This window comes from Piliocolobus tephrosceles, chromosome 14 (assembly GCF_002776525.5).
Source record: "Piliocolobus tephrosceles isolate RC106 chromosome 14, ASM277652v3, whole genome shotgun sequence".
Classification (NCBI taxonomy): Eukaryota; Metazoa; Chordata; class Mammalia; order Primates; family Cercopithecidae; genus Piliocolobus; species Piliocolobus tephrosceles.
This window is the reverse complement of record NC_045447.1, coordinates 47,352,467-47,379,000: the sequence shown is the minus strand read 5'-3', so window position 1 is coordinate 47,379,000 and position 26,534 is coordinate 47,352,467. Positions and strand designations below refer to the sequence as shown.

Genomic DNA, 26,534 nt, shown 5'->3' with positions numbered 1-26,534 from the left:
GGGAGGTGGAGTTTGCAGTGAGCGAAGATTGCGCCACTGCACTCCAGCCTAGGTGACAGAGTGAGACTCTGTCTCAATTAAAAAAAGAAAAGAAAAAATGTATTTAGCAAAGAAACTTTGGAAAGGAAGAATGTTGAGAGCATACTAGGCTTAGAAATACTGCATTTAATAAAGACCTATAGTTTGCATCATTTTGGTAGTGGGCACAAGAATATCTGTTGCAACCAGTGCAGCAACAATGCAAAAACCCAATCCTGTTATTTATATTAATTCCATGGATGACAATGGGGAATACCACAAAACCTAGGAATAAAGGAAAAATATATTTAGTATATGATGTTGGGACACTGACTTTAGAATTGCGGAGGAGAGGTAAGATCAGAGCCTGCTCCCATATTTTATGTAGCATAATTTCAGATAGAAAGTTAGATATTTTAAGAAAATAGAAAAACACTTGGAGATTATATAATCTATCAAACCTGATATTCTTCCCAAGCTTAGAGATTAAACACCAAGGAAAAGATCAACAGATTTCATCACTTGAAAATGGAGCTTAAGATGAAAAGAAACCTATAAAGCTGTAATCCAAAAATAGACATAGTCACAGCTACTTGGAAGGCTGAGATAGAAGGACTGCTTGAGCCCAGGAGTTCGAGGCTGCAGTGAGTCGTGATCATGCCACTGCACTTCCAGCCTGACAGAGTGAGAACCCCTCTCTTTAAAAAGAAAAGTTGGGGCCGGGCGTGGTGGCTCAAGTCTGTAATCCCAGCACTTTGGGAGGCCGAGACGGGCGGATCACGAGGTCAGGAGATCAAGACCATCCTGGCTAACACGGTGAAACCCCGTCTCTACTAAAAATACAAAAAACTAGCCGGGCGAGGTGGCGGGCGCCTGTAGTCCCAGCTACTCGGGAGGCTGAGGCAGGAGAATGGCATAAACCCGGGAGGCGGAGCTTGCAGTGAGCTGAGGTCCGGCCACTGCACTCCAGCCTGGGCGACAGAGCGAGACTCCGTCTCAAAAAAAAAAAAAAAAAAAAAAAGAAAAGTTGGTAAAATAATTCTTTGTAGCAAACATAAACAACAAATACCTTTATCACATTAAAGTTCACAAATTGGTGAGAATGGTAAGACTATGATAGATAAGTGAGCAACTAACATGAACAAACAGTTAACAGAAGAGGAAATATATCTAATAAATACAGAGGAAAGTTCAACTCAATCAGAACTGCCTAAAGTAGGGTATTCTATTTCTACTTATTAAAGTAGCTAAAATTTTTAAATCAGCGGTCCCCAACTTTTTTGGCACCAGAGACTGGTTTCATGAAAGACAGTTTTTCCACAGATGGTGGTGGGGGTATCGGGGGTGGGTTTCAGGATGAAACTCTTCCACCTAAGATCGTCAGGCATTAGATTCTCATAATGAGTGTGCACCCTAGATCCCTCGCATGCGCAGTTCAAAATAGGGTTCATGTTCCTATGAGAATCTAATGCTGTGCAGATCTGGCAGGAGGTGGAGCTTAGACAATAATGCTCTCACTCGCTGGCTACTCACCTGCTGTACAGCTGGGTTCCTAACAGGCCATGGACCGGTACTGGTCTGCAGTTCAGGGGTTGGGGACCCCTGTTTTAAATGATATCCAACAATTATTGACTTTTCTTGGTATAACAAAAGGAAAGGGGAATAAACATTGATTGTGTGCTTATTATGTGAACATATGCTTATTATACAGGATTCACATATATTATTTTGTTTTATCCTCTATGAATTAGGCTTTTTTTTTTTTTTCTTGGAGAAACCGTCTCGTTCTGTCACCCAGGCTGGGAGTGCAGTGGCGCGATCTTGGCTCACTGCAGCCTCTGCCTCCCGGGTTCAAGCAATTTTCCTGCTTCAGTCTCCTGAGTAGCTGGGATTACAGGCATGTGCCACCACACCCAGCTAATTTTTGTATTTTTAGTAGAGATGGGGTTTCACCGTGTTGGCCAGGCTGGCCTGGAACTCCTGACCTCAGGTGATCTGCCCGCCTTGGCCTCGTAAAGTGTTGGGATTACAGGCATGAGCCACCACCCCTGGCCCCCGAATTAGGCTTTTTTTTCCTGACTTTTTCAGTTGGCAAAACTGGGAGTCAAAATGACATAGCTGGTGAATGATTTAACCTAGGACCATCCAAAGTTCATTATTTATTTCACCCCTCATAATGCAGTTGTGAACACTATTGCAAATGCAACGTTTTTTGGAAAGCAGCCCTTTTGGAAAGGAGTTTGGCACTATATATCAAATATATCAAGAGCCTTAACCATTCATGTTCTTTTTGGATTTAGTAATTTCTTTTCCAGGAATATAAAATAAGAAGGGAATATCCCCAAAATAGAAAAAGCCTTATGTCCAAAGATGTTCATTGCAGCATTATTTAGGTGATTGAAAAATTGGAAGCAGTGTAAATGTCCACTAATATATTGATTATGTTAACTGTGAGACATCTACTTGATGGGATGTATTTTACAGCCATTAAAATGATAGCTGTGACTAGTATGATCTGTTGATAGGTGAAAACAGGAGAAAATAAAATTTTACATATAGTATAATTACAACTAGGTTAATGAAACATATGTGGGGGGGGAAATATTGGAAGGTAGTATATAAAATGTTAGTAGTGGGTGTGTTTGAGTGTTAGTACTATGGGAGATTTCTGTTTTCCAGGTTTTGTTTATAACAAAAGAGCCACACCTATAAGAAAATAGGTGGATGATAGACTTGGCTCTCAGAGTCCCCTTCCACCTTTAGATCAGCCTATGTTCCTGGACACACAGAGGAGCACAGATTATGTTGTGTTTGGAAGGCCAAAGATAGTTGGGGTCTAGATGGCTCACAGCTTACTCTGAACCTCATCCTTTCGGGCTTGGTTTCTGAGCAGTCATGACCAGATCTTAAAAGCACCTGAACAGATTGCTATACTTTTTTTTTCCTCATAGGCACTGAAGTGGCAGCAGCATCAAGGATTGCTTCCTCCTGGTATGACCATAGATTTGTTTCGAGGCAAAGCAGCTGTCAAAGATGTGGAAGAAGAAAAATTTCCTACACAACTGAGTAGGCATATTAAGGTAGGATCCTAAGACATTCAGCCAGTCAGTAATCATTTGTTGAGAACTTGTCATGGGCTCAGCCAGGCCCTGTGCCAGGGGCTTGGATACTTGAGGAGGAGAACTCATTCTCCAGCTCTGACAATATTCAAGGTTGCTGCAGGTGTCCACTGGGATACTGCTGTGGCCTGGGAGTGGTACACCTCAGATATGGATCTAATGGATGGACATCTAGCTTGACATCTAGCCCGTCATCTGCCCTTTGCACTGCTTCCCAAGAAGCCTGAATTTGGAAGAATGGTTAGTTCTTTTTTGGTTAAGTCTGGGACTGTGAACTTTCTATGTACTTCTCCTGTTCAACATTTTTGTTTTTCCTGCTATGTGTCAGGCAGAGTGCCAGTCAGGGATTACAAAGTGGGCTTATGTGATGTTTGAGGAAAGTGATTTTATCATCTTATGGTTGTTTTTTTTTTTTTTTTTTTTTTTAACAGAGTTTTCTAGGAAAAAGTTTTCTAGGTAATTCCCAGAATTATAAGCATATTTGCTACTTTAGCATCTCTATATTACAGTTTCTCTGGATTTGTGCTCTAAATTCCTGGATTTTAAAATACTTCATATTCCTCAAATATTTGACTTTAGGTTAACAGTTTGGATTTGCCTTTTCTGGGTTATGTATTCTAACTTGGAGATAAACATATTTTTGAGCAGCACCTTTATTTACTCTGCCTGAAACCTTGAGACAAATAGAAGTCCATCATTATTATGCTACTGGGCTAAGACTTTCCTTTTTTGGCATTTAAGGTGAAATCCACATGAAAGCTTTTCTCTGTTCTTTCCACCTAATTTTCTGTAGTTTTCATCTGTTATTGGGAGCATCCTCACTAGCAAATGCTCAGGATGCATTTATCAGATAGTATATTAACTTTAATTAGTTCTTCTAAGTTTGGTCAGCTATACATTATCACTTGATTAAATGAAGGTTGTGAAACACTGATAGAAAGTGTATTTACAAAATATTTACTTTGAAAAAATGAGTTTTTCCCCCTGAGATACACAACAGGAACATGTTAGGCCATATTGAGTATGAAAGTCATGCTAACAGTGGCTGATTCTTGCAAAACATTGTGGTCTGAACTAACAGTATTACTTGCTCTAAGTCCCATGTTAAAATAGCTTTTGTCCTTTTCTTAGGAAATATCAATCTCACGTTCAAAAAATTAGCTTCAACGTAGTGTCTAGACATAAAACTAGTCAGAGAAAAATACATCCACCCAGCTCCCTGCGTCCAGGTACAGAAATACCCCTTCAATACTCTATAATATGGGCCAGCTATGACTTTATGCTAGGGCAGAGTTTCTCAAAAGATTAAAATAGGAATTGTTTTAAGTCCACTGGATAAAAATGCATCTGTTTCATTGTTTCATTTGAAACAGTTTGGTCAGAAGTCACATGTGGAGTGTGCTCGATTTTCTCCAGATGGTCAGTATTTGGTCACTGGGTCTGTTGATGGATTCATTGAAGTATGGAACTTTACTACTGGAAAAATCAGAAAGGTAAAGTATTTTAAATGTGTTAACCTTCCTAGTGAAAAAATTACTGATTTTGAATTACTTGCCTATGCCCTCACTCTAAATCAGATTAGTTGAAAAAGGATCTGAATCTAATGAACATGTATTACTTTTGTAATTAAAAAACTCATTTAAAGCTAGGGACAGTGGTGCATACCTGTAGTCCTAGCTACTCAGGAGGCTGAGGCAGGAGGATCACTTAGTTGAACCCAGGAGTTCAACTCATCCTGGGCAGCATAGTGAGACCGTGTCTCTACAAAAAAAAAAATTTTTTTTTTTAATTAACCATGCATGCTTGTGTGCACCTATAGTTTTAGCTGCTTGGGAGGCTGAAGTGGGAGGATCCCTCAAGCCCAGGAGTTTGAGGTTGCAGTGAGCCATGATTGTGCCACTGCATTCTAGCCTGGGCAGCGACGCTGTCTCAAAAAAAAAAACAGAATTTTTAATTAAATTCTAATTTTATTAACCAAGGGAGGACTTTATTATCTATAATTGTTTTATTATCTATTATTTTTACAAGTAAAACATTTTTTTTCAGGCTGGGCGCGATGGCTCAGGCCTGTAATCCCACCACTTGAGGAGGCTGAGGCAGTCAGGAGTCAACTGAGGTCAGGAGTTTGAGATGATCCTGGCCAACATGGTGAAACCCTGTCTCTATTAAAAATACAAAAAAAAAAAATTAGTTGGGCGTGGTGGTGGGTGCCTGTAATCCCAGCTACTCAGGAGGCTGAGGCAGGAGAATTGCTTGAACGCGGGAGGCGGAGGTTGCAGTGAGCCGAGATAGTGCCACTGCACTCCAGCCTGGGCAACAAGAGCGAAACTCTGGCTCAGAAAAAAACAAAAAACAGAAAAACAGAGTTTCATTCTTGTTGCCCAGGCTGGAGTGCAGGGGCACGATCTCAGCTCACTGTAACTTCAGCTACCCGGGTTCAAGCGATTCTCCTGCCTCAGCCTCTGGAGTAGCTAGGATTACAGGCATGTGCAAAAAAAAAATTTTTTTTTCCAAGGGGTTATATGTACAACTGATACAACATTCAAAAAACAGAAAGTTACTCAAGTAGCGTTTTGCTCCTACACTTGTACCTCAGCTAGTCAGTTACCTTCCTTGGGCCAGCCAGGATTACTAGTTTGTTATTTAACTTTCGTGGAATATCCTGTGTGTGTGTTATTTATTATGTATCCTTTTCAAAATTTTTTTAATACAGATGATAGCATACTATATACCCTGTTACACTTCCTGCTTTTTATAGCATATGTTAGAGATTATTGGTGTATTATATTACATTGCATGGATTGAACCATGATGTATTTAACCACCCATTTTATTTAAGATCATTTCCAGTCTAACCTAATTGTAGTACTAATTCTATTTCTCTTATGAATGAAGTTAAACATCTTTTTATATGTGAAAAGCCGCCAATATTTCTTTTTTATTTTACTGAAGCCACTACTATTTCTTACACTATGAAGTCTTACTATCTTTTGCCCATTTTTCTATTGGATTGTTCTTTATTGATTTGTAGGGGCTCTTTATATTTTAAGGAAATTAAATTTTGTAATATACATTACAAATATTTTTAAATTTTGACTTTTATGTCTTGATTTTGCTTGTTTTGTTTTACAGACTTAAATTTTTTTTATATCATCAAATTTATTCATCTTTTCTCCTACAGTTTCTTCTAGTACTTTAATCTTTTATTTTATGTTTAATTTTTGACCCTTCTAGAATTTGTTTAGGAGGATAAAGTTGGTATAGATCCAACTTAGTTTTTTCCTCAAATAGCTATTTACTAACTTTTATTCACTGATTTAAAATGTAATTTTTAACTGGGCGCAGTGTTTCATACTTGTAATCCCAGCACTTTGGGAGGCTGAAGTTGGTAGGTCACTTGAGGTCAGGAGTTCGAGGCCAGCCTGGCTAACATGGTAAAACCCTGTCTCTACTAAAAATATAAAAATTAGCTGGGTGTTTTGGTGTGGACCTGTAATCCTACTTGGGAGCCTGATGCAGGAGAATTGCTCAAACCTGGGAGGCAGAGGTTTCAGTGAGCCGAGATTGCATCACTGCACTGCAGCCTGGACAATGGAGCAAGACTCAGTCTCAAAAATAAATAAATAAAATGTAATTTTTATCGTAGAGTGCCAGATTCCACTCTGTGGGTAGTGGATTTATGAGTGATTTTTACTTTCTACTTTATATATTTCTGTATAGTTTGCTTTTATTTTTTAAACCAGGAAGCAGTCTCACTTTATAATTAGAAAAAAATAAGAAAGATAATCCATTTGAAAAATAATGGATAATAAAAGAAGCATCACAAATAAATAGATTAGTAAACTGTTTCAGGAAAGTTAGCTGATGATTTGGAAGAAATATTAGTTTAGTTTTCCACATCATACAGAAATAGGTAAAGTCAAATTTATTAAAGATGTAAAATATGAAACTAGATAAATTTTGCCTAGAAAAAAATCAGTAAGCAAAAGATCTAGAGTAGTATGTTGATATTTTTAATAATACTAATTTGAATTGTATAAAATTATTTATCCCCAGCAATATCACTAGGAACTAGTTACTAGGAGCATGTTTGCATGGCACTTCTGTTTACTTTGGGGGTTTAGAGTAGGTACAACCCATTGCCCTGGTTTTTGTGAGTTTGTAGAGAACTGGGGCCTTGGCTTTTGTGTTATTTTGATAACTGCTAACCATTGTTTCTTTAGGATCTTAAGTACCAGGCCCAGGATAACTTTATGATGATGGATGATGCTGTCCTGTGCATGTGTTTCAGCAGAGATACAGAAATGTTAGCAACTGGGGCCCAAGATGGAAAAATCAAGGTATGGATTAGTGCCACAGCCTCTCATGTGTAGACATTTTGAATGTTCTGCTATGGGGTAGTGTCCTGTATATGATATTCAGCACAATAATAGCTACTGATTATTGAGCATCAGCTTTATGCTAATCACTTTACTTTTTCTTGTGTAATCTTAGTAATAACTCTGCCTGGGTGATCCAGTAATATGTTTAAGGTCGCATACTTGGTAAGTGATAGATCCAGGACTTTAGTTCATATCTGCTTAAGCCCTTTCTGTTGTACCATCCTGGCTTGCTGTATAAAAATCAAAATCACTGACCTTTTTTTTAAGGGGATGATCTAATAGCCAGTTTGTTGTGGTTTGTATTTAATGCTAGAAATACATCCTGGGCTACAATAATTGCAGAAATGGTCTCTGCTAAGTGAACTTACAGTCTATATTTTTGTTTTAATAATTTACATGGAAAGAGTTTTAAGTTTCAAAGGATTCAGTTACCATTGTACTACGTGAACCAGACACATCATATTCAGCTATTAGCATGCATTTTTAATGCTGTTTCAGTACATTAGTGAGCATTGCATCTTACTTGGCTCTGTGGGCTATAGTAGGACACTTTACAAGTTTTTTTTAAATTCTTTTTTTTTTCAAATAAAGGTATGGAAGATTCAGAGTGGACAGTGTTTAAGGAGATTTGAGAGGGCACACAGTAAGGGTGTCACCTGTCTAAGCTTCTCTAAGGATAGCAGTCAGATCCTTAGTGCTTCTTTTGACCAGACAATTAGGTAAGTAAAAATCCCAAAACTGTTCTCACTTGAGTTTGATATAATGAGGCCCTGGAGGGAGGTACTAGTGATTCCTTATGCTTTTACCATGATGGTCTGATACGGAGAGGGAAGGTATGTGAGACCTTATGTCCCCAAAGTACAACTCACACAGTGTTATTGTTTTGTCCATTTGTGTCTTTACCCAGAGGAGAGATTTGAAAGGGGGTAGCAGTGATTCCTGTTTCTCAGAATATGGTCCTATGGACCTATCTGCATCATAATCACTTTAGAGGGTCTGTTATCCTGGGACTCAGCTGAGACCCACTGATCTCAGTCTTCTGTTAACCTGTTTTTTAGAGGTCTATTCCTGAACAGAAGCTTGTGGTGGTATTGGCATGTTTTCTTCCAGCCTCTTTCTTTGCAAAGCTTTTGTTTGATTGTTTGATATAATGAAAATTATACCGTGTACACAATCACATAGCCCTCTTAATATTATAACATGAGCTTCTGTAGTTTATCTAAAATGCATTCAATCATTGGTCACAACCATAAGATATTAAATATTGTTCTTTTCATTTACTTTCATTTGGTAGAATTCATGGTTTAAAATCTGGGAAAACACTGAAGGAATTTCGTGGCCATTCCTCCTTTGTTAACGAAGCAACATTTACACAAGATGGACATTACATTATTAGTGCATCCTCTGATGGCACTGTAAAGGTTAAGTATTTGCTTTCGATTTATTTTGGGATGTCTACCCCATCTTTGTCCTTTGAGGAGTTTTCAGTGGTGATAATGGGAATGATTATGCTGTAGTAAACCTCTTTACTGGCTATTTTAGCCATAATTGAGGTGAGTCTGAGACAACAACAATATTCTGTGGGTAATTCCCATTGGCCTTGGGACCCCAATCTCAAACTTTTTCAATCCAAATGAACTTTCTCATGTGTAGGAAAAGAGGAAGGGTGAAGAGTCCTAAACTTAAGCCATCCCCCATTCACAGATACACATGGTAGTTAAATCTGTTTTGCCATAGGTATGGTCTACCTGCTAACAGTCAAATTCATGAAAGGCTCAGTGGCCTAATAAATAGATCTCTTTTTTTGTTGCACAGCCTTGCTGCATTCCTGGTCCCCAAATTTAGGGCCTTCCTAGTAGCATTTATAGAGGAATAGGAGAAGTGTTGAGTAAAACTAAGCCTTCTCCTAGATAGTTATTTAATAAGTAATTTGCTGAAAGTAATGGATCTTCAGTACCTTTAAAGATTTGGTTATTTTTAGAGAGGGTCTCATTTCCTAGAAAAGACAGGAGAAACCCAAATAGAAAATTATTAGAGGTCTTTGAGACACACTACGTTTTGGACCTGATCTTTTTGAATTGCCTTATATGAGTGAGTACTTTGTGGCAGAAGATCTAGACATTTTAACAAAACATTTTAACACATATATCTAGACATTTTAGGTACATATTTAAGTATCTAAAATTCAGACAGGTGTGGTGGCGTACACCTGTAGTCCTAGCTACTTGGGAGGCTCAGGTGAAAGGATCACTTGAACCCAGGAGTTTGAGGCTGCATTGAGCAATTTTCACACCACTGTACTTCAGCTTGGGCAACAGAGCCAGAACCTGTCTTAATCAATAAATGTATGTGTATATATATGTATGTATGTACATATGTATATATGTCAGACCATCGTCTGAAAATGCTGTTCATGATTGGAAATTGAACCGGGAAACCTGAAGGCAGGAGATGTATGCTCCCTTGGGATGAATGGAGAAATCACGCAAAGCTGTTAGTACTTCAGTCATGGGATTTGCTCTCATGCTATGCATATGGGCCTCACAACTTGTAAATGCCACTGGTAGATGGCTTGTCTAAGCTTCTTTATTTTGTGGTCTTTCCCTCTTAGTTTTGCAGTGAGTGGGGCAAAGCATGTCACTGACCTTTTGAATGGAAAACACTGGAAGCCTTAGCATTCTTAATTCCTGAAATGTTCATTTTTTCTTCTAAGCATCTGGGCTTCAGAGGAGATTAAGGCAGGCGATAACGGTATTGACACCAGGGCAACTGTTTTCTCCTGTTTATGGGTATTTATTCAACACCTGCTTTGTGCCAAGCTCCGTGGAAGGCACAGAGGAAACACAGCAGAGTCCATGCCTTAGAGACTTTGTGCCTGGTGAATTGAGTGGTATTGACAATGCTATTGGTCCATCCCTTCTCTAAGCACATCTCAGATTTCTGTGCTACCTGATTTAACCCATTCAGTTCATAAGAGCCCAGAAGGACAAGGTGAAAAGATAGACTGGGAAAAGTAATACAAGTGGCCAAGAGTAGCTTCCACTTCAAAGTTCCTCATGTGTGTGTGCTAACATTGTGACTTCTATTCAGTCATTGTCAGTATAAACTGTACATTGGAATCATTTGTAGCTTTAAAAAAAAAATGCCTGTGCCTCACCCTAGACCTAGCACATCAAAATCTCAGGATAGAGTCGCAAGCTAAAAAGCCTCTATTTGAGCCAGGCTCAGTGGCACCTGCCTGTGGTCCCATACTCAGGAGGCTGAAGTGACAGAATCGCTTGAACCCAGGAGTTTAACGCCAGCGGGGACAATAGGGCAAAATAGCGAGAGCTCATCTCATTAAAAAAAATAAATAAATAAAAAATAAAAGCCCCTGTTTTTGTTTTGTTTGTATTTTACTTTAATTATTTTAAATGGAGATAAGATCCCACTATATTGCCTAGGCTGGTCTTGAATCCTGGCCTCAAGTGATCCACACGCCTTGGCTTCCCAAAGTGCTGAAATTACAGGTGTGAGTCACCATGCCTGACCCCCTGTTTGGTTTTGATATCCAGACAAGGGTAGCTTTCTGGTTGTTTATGACAGTAGCAGTGTTGACAAACAACTAATTTTAAAGAGAGAGAGAGCTCTATTGGCTAAGGAAAAATGTATTAGAAAAGATCACAGATTTTTTAAAGTTTTTAAATTTTAGTTTGTGACTTTTGTTTTTGCCAATTCATCAACAAATACATGATGCATGCTTACTCTATACAGTTGGTCCTCTGTATCTGGAACATGGATTCATCCAATCACCAATTGAAAATATTTGGGGGAAAAAAAGAAAATTCCACAAAGTTCTAAAAAGCAAAACTTAAATCTGCCCCATGCCAAGTACTACATTGAATCCATACAAAGGAAGTGGTGTGTGGGCATTGTATTAGGTATTATAAGTAATCTAGAGATGATTTAAAGCATGCAGGAGGATGTGCATAGGTCATATGCAAATACGGCATCATTTTCTATATGGGACTTGATTATCCTTGGATTTTGGTATCTAAAGGGGATCCTGGAACCAATTCGCCCACAGATACCGAGGGACAACTGTATATGGCAGTGCTGGATATTTGATTGGACCTAAAATCAAGTAAGAAACTTCTTTCCCCTGAGTCATTTCTACTCTTTTTTAGTAACCTGTTAATGTTTTAAACCTTAAAACTTTAGAAATTTTTATATCTAAAAAAAGGTTCATAACTTAAATTTTTGTGTGGTAGATCTGGAATATGAAGACCACAGAATGTTCAAATACCTTTAAATCCCTGGGCAGCACCGCGGGGACAGATATTACCGTCAACAGTGTGATTCTACTTCCTAAAAACCCTGAGCACTTTGTGGTGTGCAACAGATCAAACACGGTGGTCATCATGAACATGCAGGGGCAGGTGAGTGTTCAGAAGTACCCTTGCACAGGACCTGTGGGCCATTCCCAAATCAGCACATCCTGGTCCAGGCCCACCCTCCCAATAACCAAATTTGGGTTCCTTTCTCTGTAAAAAGATAGACTGGGAAAAGTAATACAAGTGGCCAAGAGTAGCTTTTTTGGATTTATTTATAGCTCTGTAAACCATCTCTTTGGTATTTCAAAAGTGATCTCCTTTCCCCTGGGTGTTTGTATATTAAGCATTTTCATCCTTTGGATAAATGAAGCTCCTATCTGTCTCTAAGCCTCCTTCAGAACCTCACTGAAGATTTTAAGATAACAATGTTTGTCTGAGTTAGGGGGATACAGTGTAGTATGGATTACCAACTCAGGACATCTCCTAGCTACCACACTCTAAAATGGAACACTACTAGGAGAAAGGCAGCAGTGTCCTCAGTGTATTTTTAGTCAGAAAACCTGCAAGGTTCTCAAGGAATCTCACTTTTGTGGACTGTGAGGTAGCACTGGGGGCGTCAGAAGCATCAAGTTTGAGGACTCAAGTCCTAGGTATGTATGGTAGTGCTACTGGATTGTTGGCCTGGACACTTGGGGATCTTGCTGACCATAGAGAAGACCCAGGGGCTGGTGTATAGTACTGTCTTTCCATTCTTTGAGTTCTATAACTGATGGAGTAGTAGTTCAGAATCCATAGCTGAGATGGCTGGTCTGCAGTATCTTTTGGGCCACTGCATAATAGCTACAGCTGCCCAGTACATCTGCTGAGCACACTTCATAGTTCTGTGCTTGACTTTTAAAAATACTTTATTTTGAAAAAATAATTTTAGATTCACATAGAAGCTGCCAAAGTAGTACAGAAGAGTTGCATGTTTCCCTCTCTCAAATTCTTCCAAGGATAACATCTTATATAATGATAATACAGTGATCATATATAGGAAATTGACATTGGTACAGTTATTAACTCTATTACAGATCTTATTTAGATTTAACCAGTTTTGGTTAAATCTAAATAAGATTTACATGCATTTTTTTCTTTTTTTTTTTAAGCAGGGATATAATCGTTCTGTAACGTTTCATTACACGTATAGAGTCATGTAACCACCATTACAATCAGGATACAGAACTGGTTTTTTGTTTGTTTGTTTTTGAGATGAAGTTTTGCTCTTGTTGCCCAGACTGGAGTGCAATGGCGTGATCTCGGCTTGCTGCAACCTCTGCCTCCTGGGTTCAAGCGATTCTCCTGCCTCAGCCTCCCGAGTAGCTGGGATTTCTAGTAGAGACGGGTTCACTCCAAGTTGGTGAGGCTGGTCTCGAACTCCTGATCTCAGGTGATCCGCCTGCCTCCATGTCCGAAAGTGCTGGGATTACAGGTGTGAGCCACCGTGCCCAGCCAGGATACAGAACTGTTTTATCATTCCCAAAGAAACTCTCACGCTACATCTTTATATTCACATCTTCCCCATAACCCTAGCCCCTGGCAACTACTGATCAGTTTTCCATTGTCATAATTTGTTGTTTTTTAAAAAATAGACTTTTAAGAGCAGTTTTAGGTTAACAGCAAAATTGAGCAGAAAGTATGGGGGGTTCCCATATTTCCTCTGTCCCTCCCATGGGAACAGCCTTCCCCACTATCAGTATCTCGTGCCAGAGTGGTATGTTTGTTACAGCTGATGAACCTGCATTTGGTACATCAGTAACACACAAAGGCTATAGTTTACATTAGGATTCATTCTTGGTGGTGTATGTTCTGTAGGTTTGGACAAATGTATAATGGCAGGTGTGTACCATTAGAGAATTGTACAGAGTAGTTTCATTTCCAAGAAATTCTCTGTGCCCTTTCTATCCTTCCTCCCTCCCCACTAACTTCTGGCAACCACTAATCTTTTTCTGTCTCCATAGTTTTGCCTTTTCTAGGAAGTCATGTAGTCGGAAACATAAAATATGTAACTTTTTCATTTTGACTTTTAATAATATGCATTTTTCTCCTTGTTTTTTCATGGTTTGATAGCTTATTTTTTATTTGCTTTTTTTGAGACGGAGTCTCACCCTCTCCCCCAGGCTGGAGTGCAGTGGTGCAATCTCAGCTCACTGCATCCTCTGGCCCCCAGGTTCAAGCGATTCTCCTGCCTCAGCCTCCCAGGTAGCTGGGATTACAGGCACCTGCCACTGCGCCCTGCTAATTTTTGTATTTTTAGTAGAGACGGGGTTTCACCATCTTGGCCAGGCTTGTCTTGAACTCCTGACCTCATGATCCACCCACTTCGGCTTCCCAAAGTGCTGGGATTACAGGTGTGAGTCAGTCACCATGCGCAGCTTTTTTTTTTTTTTTTTTTTTAACGCTGAATAACATTTATCCAGTCATCTACTGAAGGATATCTTGTTTCCAAGTTTTTGCAGTTATGAGTAAAGCTGCTATAAACATCCATGTGCAGATTTTTGTGTTAATATGTTTTATCTTTCTTTGGGTAAATGCTAAGTAGTGTGATTACTGGATTGTATGGTAAAGTATGTTTAGTTGTAAGAAACTATTAAACTGTTCCAAAATGGATGTATCATTTTGTATTCTCACCCTTGGTGAATGAGAGTTCCTGTTACTGCACATCCTCACCAGCACTGGGTGTGGTCAGTGTTCTGGATGTTGGCCATTCTAATAGGTGTGTAGTGGTATCTCATTTTAGTTTGCATTTCTCTAATGAAATGTGGAAATCTTTTCATGTGCTCATTTGTCATCTGTGTACTTCTGGTGAGGTGTCTGTTTCAGGTATTTGACTCATTTTTCAATTGGGTTGTTTTCTTGCTATTGAGTTTTAAGAATGCTTTATATATTTTGGATAATAGTTCTTTATCAAATCTAGTTTTTACAGATATTTTCTCCCCATCCATGGCTTGTCTTTTCATTTTCTTCCTTTTTTTTTGAGGCAGAGTCTTGCTCCATTGCCCAGTCTGGAGTGCAGTGGCATGATCATAGCTCACTGCATCCTTGAGCTCCTGGGCTCAAGAAATCTTCCCACCTCAGCCTTCTAAGTGGCTGGGACTACAGGCATGTGCCACAATGCCCGACATTTTGTGTGTGTGTGTGTGGAAATGGGGTCTTGCCATGTTGCTGAGGCTGGTCTCAAACTCCTGGCCTCAAGTGATCCTCCTGCCTTAGCCTCCCAAAGTGCTGGGATTACAGGCATGAGCCACTGCATCTGGCTTCATATTTTCTTGACAGTGGCTTTTACAGAGCAAAAGTGTTTAATTTTAATGAAGTCTAGCTTATCAGTTGTTTCATGGATCATGTCTTTGGAATTGTCTCTAAAAAGTCATCAAACTCAAGATCATCTAGATTTTCTTTTTTGTTATTCTCTAAGAGTTTTATATAGAATTTTGAGTTTTACATTTAGGTCTGGATCCATTTTGAGTTAATTTTTGTGAAGACTGTAAGATCTTTATTTTACTGTGTCTAGATTCATTTTCTTGCATATAAGTGTCCAGTTATTGCATGTCTTGTTGAAAACACTATCTTTTCTTTATTACATTGCTTTTGCTTCTTTGTCAAAAATCAGTTGAGTGTATTTCTGGGCTTTGTATTCTGTTCTATTCATCTGTTTGTTCTTTTACCAGTACCTCACTGTCTGGATTACTATAGCTTTGTAGTAAATCTTGAAGTTGGGTATTGTGAGCCCTCCAACTTTGTCCTCCTTTTTCAATATTGAGTTCACTATTCTGGGTCTTTTGCCTCTTTGTGTAAACTTTAGAATTGGGTTGTCAATATCCACAAAATACTTTGCTGGGATTTTGATTGGGATTGTGTGAAATCTATAGATTAAGTTGGGAAGAACTGACGTCTTTACCATATTGAGTCATTCCTATTCATGAACATAGAATATCTCTCTGTTTAGTTCTTTGATATCATTCATCAGAATTTTGTAATTTTCCTCATTTAAATATTGTATGTATTTTGTTAGATTTATACCTAAGTATTTTCACTTTGGGGCTGCTAATGCAAATGGTATCATGTTTTAAATTTCAAGTTAATTCCAGGCCCTAACCTTTGGCAATCACTGATCTGTTTTTCATTATTATAATTTTGTCATTTTGAAAATGGTATAGAAATGGAAGCATATAGTATGTAGACTTTTCGGATTGGTTTCTCTCAGCTTGGTTTATGATGATTTTAATGTTGTATCAATAGAGCAAGCAAAGTCTTAGAGACAGAGTATCATCCTGCATGGGGAAAGCTTCTCATTCTGTTAGAGGAAACTGGGGAGCAGACATCCAGAAAGCTTTGAGAACTACTGGTATATTGATTTAGAAAATTATTTTATGTATGGCAATGAAATTTGCTTAAGGGTAATATGTCTCTTTAGGGCATGATTGGTGATGTGGGATGTATGAATTCTAAATTTTTGTCTGCCATTTAGTTTAGATTACTTATCTACTGAATATTTCCCAGGCACTGGGAGTTAGCACATGCTGAACAGGATTGGAGATATAATTACAAATGATAGTAAACCAGAGTGCAAAATAACAACGTAAAAATGTCATTTGAAAAGGCTGCACATGGTTGAGCTGCTGCTAATCCTGATGTTTTTGTCTTGGGGTGTGGTGTGATCTAGATTGTCAGAAGCTTCAGTTCTGGTAAAAGAGAAGGTGGGGACTTTGTTTGCTGTGCCCTCTCTCCCCGTGGTGAATGGATCTACTGTGTAGGGGAGGACTTTGTGCTCTACTGTTTCAGTACAGTCACTGGCAAACTGGAGAGAACTTTGACAGTGAGTATTACTTACTAAGTTCATCTGAAGAAATATGGTAAGACTTGTGTCCTTCTGAACTCTGAAGTATGTGCCTTTTCCAGACTGCTATCAATGTGACCCTCAGTATAAAAAACATTGTTTTAAAACATTTAGCTCCATGTTAAATTCAAGAAGTAAAATTAATGTCAGCTGCTATGATGATCCCCAAATCTCAGTAGCTTAACACTAAACAAGTTTGTTTATTTTTTATTTTATTTTATTTTATTTTATTTTGAGAAGGAGTCTCACTCTGTCACCTGGGCTGGAGTGCAGTGGTGTGATCTCAGCTCACTACAACCTCTGCGTCCTGGAGTCAAGTGATTCTCCTGCCTCAGCCTCCTGAGTAACTGGGACTACAGGCACATGCCACCACTCCTGGCTAATTTTTTGTATCTTTAGTGGAGACGGGGTTTCACCATGTTGGCCAGGCTGGTCTTGAACTCCTGATCTCAAGTGATCCACCTGCCTCGGCCTCCCAGAGTACTGGGATTACAGACATAAGCCACTGCACCCAGCCTAAAGTTTATTTCTTATTATGTCACAATGTGATGTGAGTTGGAAAACCTTCCTCCATCTTTCTCCTATGCCATTTGGAATATCAGGCCTTGATCTGTTTCCCTTCCACCCAGCTCTGGAAGCGTCATCAGAGTGATTTGTTGCAGATCTGTACCCCCTAACGCTGTGCTTCACGTGTTCCAGGTGCACGAGAAGGATGTGATTGGTATTGCACACCACCCTCATCAGAACCTGATTGCTACCTACAGTGAAGATGGACTCCTAAAGCTCTGGAAACCATAATTCAACTTTTCTTTTTAAATCAGCTTGAAAGCACATACTTAAGGCATATTCATGTAATGTGCTTTTTTTTTTCTTTCCTTTTTTTTTTTTTTTTTTGGCCAACTTTTCTAAGCAAATAGATTGTCTGAATTAGTCACAAGAATAATTTTGTGAAAATTCATGTTTAAGTAGCAAGTACCCCTTCCTTTTTTTAATATATTTTTAAGGTATTAGTTTATCTTCTTCTAACTGGTGCAGTCATTTACTGTTTTCATTAATCTTATACCTGGAGAGTGAAATACTGATATTTCTAGAAAAACATTCTACTTCTTTGATTATTTGAATTGCTGATTAAAATGTCCCTCCTATAGTAAAACTTGTAAATAAGGAACTATATCATATTCAGTAGCTGTGTTCTGTTCCATCTTTTTTTTTTTTTTTTTTTGAGACGGAGTTTTGCTTGTTGCCCAGGCTGGAGTGCAGCGGCACGATCTTGGTTCACTGCAACCTCCGCCTCCCAGGTTCAAGCGATTCTCCTGCCTCAGCCTCCTGAGTAGCTGGGACTACAGGTGTGCGACACCACGCCTGGCTAATTTTTTTGTGTTTTTAGTAGAGATGGGGTTTCACCATGTTGGCCAGACTGGTCTCAAACTCCTGACCTCAAGGGATCCACCTGCCTTGGCCTCCCAAAGTGCTGGGATCACAGACGTGAGCCACCATGCCCGGCCCGTCTTTTTTTTTAAAATATGTTAATAAACTTTATACCTTTCTGGAGACTTTGTTCTAAAATGTAAATAAATGCTCATCTAGTTAACATATTTACTTAGAATTTGGGAGGAGGAGTGACATTATTATCCCCGAATCTCAAGTATAGCAGAAGTGAATTCCTGGGATACTAGGATAGACTAACATGTAAAAAGGCCAGGTGATGCATAGGTTCTCATTTCACTGCCCTCAACTTTCCTCTCCTTCTGAGCTGTGCCTTCTCACATGTTCGGTCAACTCCAGGGAATATTGTCTTCATCTTCTGAATAGAACTAGTTGCAGGATCTGTTACAAGAATTCAGAGTTTTGTCATCTCCCCTTTGTACGTTGTAGGGGATGGTTTGGCATTGGAAATGTGCTGTTTCAAAGAAAAATTAGCAAAAGGACTTGAGATTTGGAAAAGTCTCCTTTGTAATGTGCATCATTACCAGTTAGCTAAAGAAAAACATGTAAAAGTCAACAAAACCGTTGAAAATATTTTGCATATGGACGTCTGTTTCATGTTTCAACTGAAGATGTATAGAGCACCTCTGATGATGAGGAAGATACTGTGCTAGGCATTACTTTCAAGAATGTGAGTTCTTGTTTCCACAGGCCTTTTGTGCCCCCTTTTAAATGTTAGCATTTATTAGGTACAAACTAGTGGGGAAGGTTTTTTTAAAAAAGTTTTGCAGTCTTATAATTTACTTTTTTAAAAAATCTATTTTATTTTTTTGAGATGGAGTCTTGCTTGTTGCCAAGGTTGGAGTGCAATGGTGCCCTCTCAGCTCACTGCAACCGCCACTTCCCAGGTTCAATTGATTCTCCTGCCTTAGCCTCCCAAGTAGCTGGGAATACAGGCGCATATCACCATGCCTGGCTAATTTTTATATTTTTAGTGGGTGGGGGGGTTTCACCATGTTGGTCAGGCGGGTCTTGAACTCCTGACCTCAGGTGATCCGCCTGCCTCGGCCTCCCAAAGTGCTGGGATTACAGGCATGAACCACCGCGCCCAGCCTTGTAATTTACCTTTGGTTGTGACCTGAAATGCAGTATGATCCTGTGTGGGGCACGTAGTAATGTTCAGTGTTTGCTGAATTAATTCTGAGCAGCACTAAGAAATCCCTCTTTCCCAGTCATATTCTGTAACACATTTCCCATTTGCCACAAAACCTGCCGCTTTTTGGCCCAGGTAATGTCATTTGCTGCCATTTTGATGATTTAAAAATGGTCGTGGGAGTTGAACATAGTCATGAATTCAGGATTCCTGAGAATGTAGACAGCCATCCCAGTGGAAAGACACATTCACTTAAGTAAGAGAAATTTAAGTTAGAAAGAGGAAACAGTTTATGCTAAAAAATTTTTTAAAAGTCTTTGAGAATTTTTGATTTAGTTTTGACCTCATGAAGCTGGTAGTTATGATATGCATAGTTTGTACCACTGTTTATGAAGATGGAGAATCTAGTCAGCACGTGTTGGTTTATTCTAGGAATTTTTATGGAACACTTCTGTTGCTGGCACCAAGTGCTGAATATGGTTAAAAAAAAGACTCGCCTAAACATATGGAAGAAGAACATATTAAAAGGAGTAACTAAAACTGATAAAAGCTCAAGTCACCTTTCTGATGATGAGAGGCGGGGCACTTAACGCGAAAGGGTTGGGAAAGGCTTCCTGAAGGCACTGGGAGGCGATCTAAGCACAGGGAACCTTCCCGGGGACTGCAGTGTGGCATAGCGGCAAGGTATGTGCTGGGCAAATGATAGGTGTCTTGGGAGACCAGGCAAACAGAGCTGGATTAGGAGCCATTAAGTATATATTTTTCTTCTTTTTAAATAAAATAATGCACTGGGTGAACATGTAAACGCTGAGTTGAAAATCTGCCTTTCCCAGGTAACCCTTGTTAATCTTTCTACAACCTCATTTCGTACGAACCTGAAAAAGTGTTTTTGTCTTTAAATGCGCACACGGTCCTTAACACTGCTGGGCGCCTAGCCTTTCTGAAGCCCCATGCGGCCGTCCCTCCAGCACTGAAGGCTGGGACAGCCCAGCTCCCCTCTAGCGCCCGCACAGCCAGACCGCTGCAGGGACAGGCGGCGCACGCGCGGGGCCGACGGCCGGATCTGGGGCGCCGCTGCTCTAGGTGGGCGCGAGGCAGAAGTCCCATCTTGGGTCCAGGGCCGGTGGAGCCCCTTACCCGGGGCAGGGAGACCGCGCACCCGCCAGAGCCAAGTGTCAGGGCCTGCAGACTTCGGGTGAAGCCACTGTTAAAAAATTGGCGGTCACATCGTGGTAAGGGCGGGTGGCAGCAGCGAAGCAAACGGGAGTCGGCTGCCGGGAATCAGTGCGCACTTCCTTCTGAATTGGGCGTGTGCAGTGGATTCCTAGGGAAGTGCTCTGCTGCAGCCACCAGATTTAACGGATGCTGCTCTCCAGCTCTTAACATAGAAGCTAAACTGGAGTTAAAATTCCATGAGCAAAAGGACATTTGTCCTATCCCCCATTCAACTGTTGAATTAATGACTGGAAAACATTGCGCGGAGGTATTTTGGGGTGATATGGTTTATTTTTTAAACAGCAAATGGTATAAATCTCAGGTACAATTCAGTATCTTCTTCACCAGTTTTTTTTTCAGCTTGTATTATTACTACCACTAACAGCGTCTGTTGAGCCCTTCATTGCTATGTAAGCAGCCATGTTTAATTCTCAGAACAATGTAATGAGGGTGCGCAAATACACATGAAGAAACAGGTTTCCAGACCTGAGGGACCTAACTCAGTCCAACTTGCATGAAGCTCGCATTGAAAACCAGATGTGACTCCAAAGCTAGGTTTCTTTTCTCTGTTGCCTCACTCTTAATATTGCTTAAGTTTCTCCTCAATCTTTAGGTTTGGGCAGGGGCAAAGAATACATGGGTTGTTCCTCCACATTCTGCAAAAACATTTACCTAAGCAGAGCACAGGTAGTGAGATGAGTAGAGAATCGAATTACAAGATTCTGGATGTCAGTCTTTGCTGTCATTTGTTTGGCTTGTGCTAGAACAGTGGTTCTTAAAGTGTCACCTGATAAATTGTTTGAAAGACACATTATAAGGTCCTATCCCAGACCTACAGAATCAGAAACTGGTGGTGGGGACCCAGCAAGCATGCTCAGATTTGAGAGCAGGTAGACTATAGGGTAGTTTCCGCGTATACAAAAGGTGTTTTAATTCTTGCTGTCAGTCTCAGAAGGTTCATGCCGAGATAACCAAATTTAAATGATAAAGGTGCAAGACTGACTCTTAAAATCACATTTTTTCTAATTGCCATAGCTTGCTAGTGTTCTCATTCACTGTGCTCTTAAAGCTTCATTTTCCACTATTTTAAGAGAAGAAATTGCTATGAAGTGTATGTCCAAATTAGGAAGTTCCATGGACTGAGCTTGTTTAAAACTTGTAATAGGCCAGGTGCGGTGGCTCAAGCCTGTAATCCCAGCACTTTGGGAGGCTGAGGTGGGTGGATCATGAGGTCAGGAGTTCGAGACCAGCCTGGCCAACATGGTGACACCCCGTCTCTACTAAAAGATACAAAATTCGCTGGGCGTGGTGGCTCACGCCTGTAGTCCCAGCTACCTAGGAGGCTGAGGCAGAAGAATAGCTGGAACCTGGGAGGCAGAGGTTGCAGTGAGCAGAGATTATGCCACTGCACTCCAGCCTGGGTGACAGAGTGAGACTTGGCTTCAAAAAAAAAAAAAAAAAAAGATCAACAACAAACTTGCAATAGCAGGGGCTGCCCATTACTTAACCTTCCACAGCTATTTTAACAGAGGTATTCTGTTCCAGTGGTTAATATTAAATCAATGTGTCAGTATTGGTGGCTTTCAACCTTGGCTGCACATAATCATTTTGATGCTTAGGCTACACCCAGCCAAGTTATACAGAACCCCTGGAGGGTGGGACCTGATCAGTGTTTTAATGTTTCCCGGGTAATTCCAATGGTAGCCAAGGTTAAGAACCAGTACCATATGTACAAAAAAGTTGAGAAGCTAATTTCATGGACAGAAAATTTGCCACTGTTCCAAGAGCACTCTCAAGGGACATAATTGGCCTCTACTCCTATTCTCTACAAGTATGAACGAGCAGGAGAAGCATCACAGAGAAAGCAGAGTTAGTGCTGGAACTTGTATTTTTGTGATGTCCTTGGTTAATGTTTTAAGGGGCTTTGTTTTTTCATAGGCTCTCCCTCATTACGTTCTGAGAATTAAATACGGCTGCTTACATGGTAATAAAGGGCTCAACAGAGGCTGTTAGTGGTAATAATACAAGCTGAAAAACTACACAAACCTATCAGTTTCTGCCTCTTCAGGATATAACTATTAGGTTAGTGCAAAAGTAATTGCGGTTTTTGCCATTAAAAGTAATGGCACATTACTTTTGCACCAACCGACCTAATACGACTTTTAGTGTTCTTAGGATTTTTAATTGTAAAACATATGTAACAAAATTCCTAATTTTGCAATTCAGTGGCATTTACAATGTTATGCAACCACTATTGTATTTCCAAAATGTTATCACCCTAAACAGAAGCCCTGTAACATTGTCAATTAACTTCTCCTTCCCCTCCCCTCAGCCTTTGGTACTGTTCTGCCTCAATGCATTTGCCTAGTTTAGTTCATGTAAGTGAAATTATACAATATTTGTCCTTTTGTGTCTGGTTTATTTCATTTAGCATGTTTTAAAAGTTCATCCACGTATCAAACAGGAATGTGCTTCATATTTGGGGGAAGTGTAAAAAGTATTCCCTTTAATGACTGTATTTCACAGTATATTGTACACATTAACCATTTGTTGGTGGACCCTCAGGTTTCTACTTTGGACTGTTGAGAATGCTGCATGCAGTAAACACCATACGAGTACTTTTTTTTTTTTTTTTTGAGACGGAGTCTCTCTCTTGTCACCCAGGCTGGAGTGCAGTGATGCAATCTTGGCTCACTGCAACCTCCACCTCCTGGGTTCAAGCGGTTCTCCTGCCTCAGAATCCCAAGTAGCTGGGATTACAGGCGCCTGCCACCACACCCGGCTAATTTGTGTCTTTTTAGTGGAGATGGGGTTTCACCATGTTGGCCAGGCTGGTCTTCAACTCCTGACCTTAGGTGATCCGCCTGCCTATGCTGCCCGAAGTGCTGAGATTAGAGGTATAAGACACTGCGCCAGGCCTCCATTCTTGTCTTTAATTCCTTTTGTATAGTCATCCCTCAGTATCCATGGGGGTATTGGTTCCAGGACTTTCCATGGATACCAGAATCTGAGGATACTCAAGTCCCTGACATAAAATGGCATGATTATTTGTATATAACCTACACATCCTGCATAATTTAGCCATCTAGCTCTAGGTTAACTTGTAATACCTAATACAATGTAAATACTATGTAAACAGCTGTTACACTGCATTGTTTAGGGAGTAAGTCTGTACATGGTCAGGAAACAATTTTTCCCAATTGTTTTTGATCCAAGGTTGATTAAATCCATGGATGTGAAACCCAAAAAGGAGGGCCAGCTCTGGGTCATGTGGTAATTCCATGTTTAGCTTTTTTTTTCTACTGCAACTGCAACGTTTTACATTACCACCAGCAAAGTACAGAGGGTTCCAATTTCTCCATATTCTGTTTTCCATTTTTTGGATCAGCGCTATCCTAGTAGGTATGAAGTAGTATCTGGTTTTTATGTGCATTTCCCTTATGACTGACAAATGCCAAAAACCTTGTGAGATTTGTAAAAAAATTTTAAGTGTCCTATAAACAATGCTTTTTCTTTTTATTGAGACAGAGTCTTGCTGTCACCCAGGCTGAAGTGCAATTGGCATGATCTTAGTTCACTGCAACCTCCTGACCTGGGTTCGAGCAATTCTGCCTCAGCCTTCCGAGTAGCTGCGACTACAGGTGAGCGCTACTGGCAAATTTTTGTACGTTTAGTAAAGTACACCACGTTTTCACCAAGGTGGCCAGGCTAGTCTCAAACTCCTGACCTCAGGTGATGTGCCTGCCTTGTCCTCCCAAAGTGCTGGCATCACAGGTATAAGCCACCGTGCCCAGCCCTAAACAATGCTCTTAAATGTATTAAAACGCAGGTTTAGCAATTTTTAGAATTTATACATAAACCCAGTGAAAACTGCAATCTGTCACAAGCACTTTTTTGAGCACCGGTCAATTATACTTTCCTGAACATCTGCTTCACATCTCTTAACTTTAGGGTAGCTGTGGCTGTCTGGCACAGACTAAAAGAAGTTGACAAACACAGATGCGTTGGGAACCTTACTTTTTAAACACAAAGTTCTCCTTCTTAAGCTTGTATTCTTTATGAGAACTTGTTCTCTCATGCTCACTCCAATGTATGCATAGTTTTCTAAGTCCCCTTCTTGGCTCATTACCCAGTCCTCCACTTTTACTCTCCATCCTATTTAATATTAAATTATTTAACTATAGTTCAATAGTATTTTTGTATCACTCATTCAGACTAGCTAAATCAAGTTACGTATCTTAAAAGCCAAAACTTGATGATCTGGGGGAAAAAAAAGCCTGTAGTGACACACATTGGAGATGCTTTGTAATTAGTATATTAAGGAGACAATACATTTCAATAATTGCTTAAATTCTGATACCGATTTAAGCATGTGAACATATGAAACTTTTAAACATACAATTAAAGCTATTCATCATAATTTGCTATACTACCAACATTACTTTGGAGCATAAGTCAAATGGTTTAAAGTAATCCTGTAACATACCTAAAGAACACCTTCCTATATTATGCATGCAAATTACTTCTCCACATAAAGGTCTTTTCACTTTAATTTCTACATTACCCAGCTTTGAAGTCACTACTCGGGCTTATGGTCCACAGACAAGGAGGGGGGCAAATGGCCAGGACTGGTCAAGATATATATGGATATATATATATGAATGGCACAGCAGAAGGAAACACAATTCTGGAAGTGCAAGCCTTCAAGAAGCAGCATATTATGATAAACCCCTCCTACAGAAAGGTATCATTTTTATCACTGATACCACAGGATAAATTATGTATTACGCCATCTTCAAGTAACAGTTGAGGCAACAGAATAAATGCAAAGGCATTACAATGAATCCCACTTAATATAAAGAACTATACAGACCAACATTTCTCTACAAATTTTTTTTTCCTCATTGCCAGTTAGATACAGAGTTTTACTTTCATAGCTTAACAATGAAGGGTCATACACTGAAGCCAACACATACACCTAGGATTTCAGTCTAAGCTTGTTCACGTACATAGCTGAAGTCAATTACAAGGTTTGGCCTAGAAATGCTAGGGGAACTTCTTTGTAGTTTTTACAGGTATTAAACTTCATCTTGCACACTGAAGTCATCATACATACAGGGCAAAGTCAGAGCTTTTATATTTGCGTTTATTCATCATTTAACTTTTTAAAACACTACTATAGTTGAATATTAAAACAAAAACAAGAGCAAGTAGTGAGCATATTATGATTACAGTCCTTCACTTATTCACTAATGCACATCAAATGCCAGCAGTGAGTGTTATTCACTGGCCCATTAAGAGGTCTGACACTGAACACCACCTCTGGGATGATGTTCATCATCCTCATATGCTTCTCCATTGTAATGGCGCCGTCTTTCCTGATTTGGATCAAAGTCCACCAGTTCTACTTGATCCATCTCATCAGTCTCTTCCACTTCCTTCCTCTCGGGTAGGAGTTTTTCCAGCAAAGACAGTTTATCAGGAGAGAGAAAGCCATTCTCAGGAAAGTTTACCTTCGAAAGAAATTTTTACTGTTCAATCTGATTTCATCATTAGCTCCTTAGTATCATTAGTATCATGGACCCATTTTCCCCAGAAAAAGACATGTAAACACGTAATATTTAGGTGAATCTGCTAATCTCGGAACAGGCTCTTAAAAGGCACAGTGCACAGCATACTCTGAACTAGAGCTCAAGGATTATGACCACAAGCCAGGCTTTATTAAAAATGATTGTATTAAATAAAACTGCACTTTAACAACCATTGTTCTATCCAGCAAACTGACTTTTTAATACCAAAACCCATCCTGCAACAGCCTAACTCTTCTTACGAGATATTTAAACAAACCTATTCTTACTCTCAAAAGGGTAGTACTCTTTCTTAGCCAAAGATGTTTTTAGGCCAGGTGCGGTGGCTCATACAATTGGGATGACAAATCCCAACACTTTGGGAGGCTGAGGTGGGCAGATCACCTGAAGTCAGGAGTTTGAGACCAGCCTGGCCAATATGGTGAAACCCCATCTCTACTAAAAA

At 39.7% G+C, this 26,534-nt stretch overlaps 2 protein-coding genes across 3 annotated transcripts in view; one reads left to right on the top strand and one right to left on the bottom strand.

The window, feature by feature from the left end:
* Nucleotides 1-22,991, top strand: part of SMU1 (SMU1 DNA replication regulator and spliceosomal factor) — a 35,922-nt gene extending 12,931 nt beyond the window's left edge. The window contains exons 5-13 of one of the 2 annotated variants that reach the window (XR_002727347.2): nucleotides 2,970-3,098; nucleotides 4,511-4,630; nucleotides 7,361-7,477; nucleotides 8,111-8,238; nucleotides 8,814-8,940; nucleotides 11,770-11,937; nucleotides 16,535-16,687; nucleotides 17,408-17,559; nucleotides 19,719-22,991. Coding sequence is in view for 1 of the 2 variants with exons in the window: in XM_023196098.1 (XP_023051866.1) it covers nucleotides 2,970-3,098; nucleotides 4,511-4,630; nucleotides 7,361-7,477; nucleotides 8,111-8,238; nucleotides 8,814-8,940; nucleotides 11,770-11,937; nucleotides 16,535-16,687; nucleotides 17,408-17,506 (1,041 nt within the window). In the remaining variant the exon portion in view is untranslated. Of the gene's footprint in view, nucleotides 1-2,969; nucleotides 3,099-4,510; nucleotides 4,631-7,360; nucleotides 7,478-8,110; nucleotides 8,239-8,813; nucleotides 8,941-11,769; nucleotides 11,938-16,534; nucleotides 16,688-17,407 lie in introns of both variants that reach the window. The other variant, XM_023196098.1, reaches the window with a different exon arrangement.
* Nucleotides 22,992-24,800: 1,809 nt separating this feature from the next.
* DNAJA1 (DnaJ heat shock protein family (Hsp40) member A1) overlaps nucleotides 24,801-26,534 on the bottom strand; it is a 13,739-nt gene continuing 12,005 nt past the window's right edge. The window contains exon 9 of the mRNA XM_023196099.3: nucleotides 24,801-26,014. Coding sequence (XP_023051867.1) covers nucleotides 25,796-26,014 — 219 coding nt within the window. The 3' untranslated portion in view covers nucleotides 24,801-25,795. The remainder of the gene's footprint in view (nucleotides 26,015-26,534) is intronic.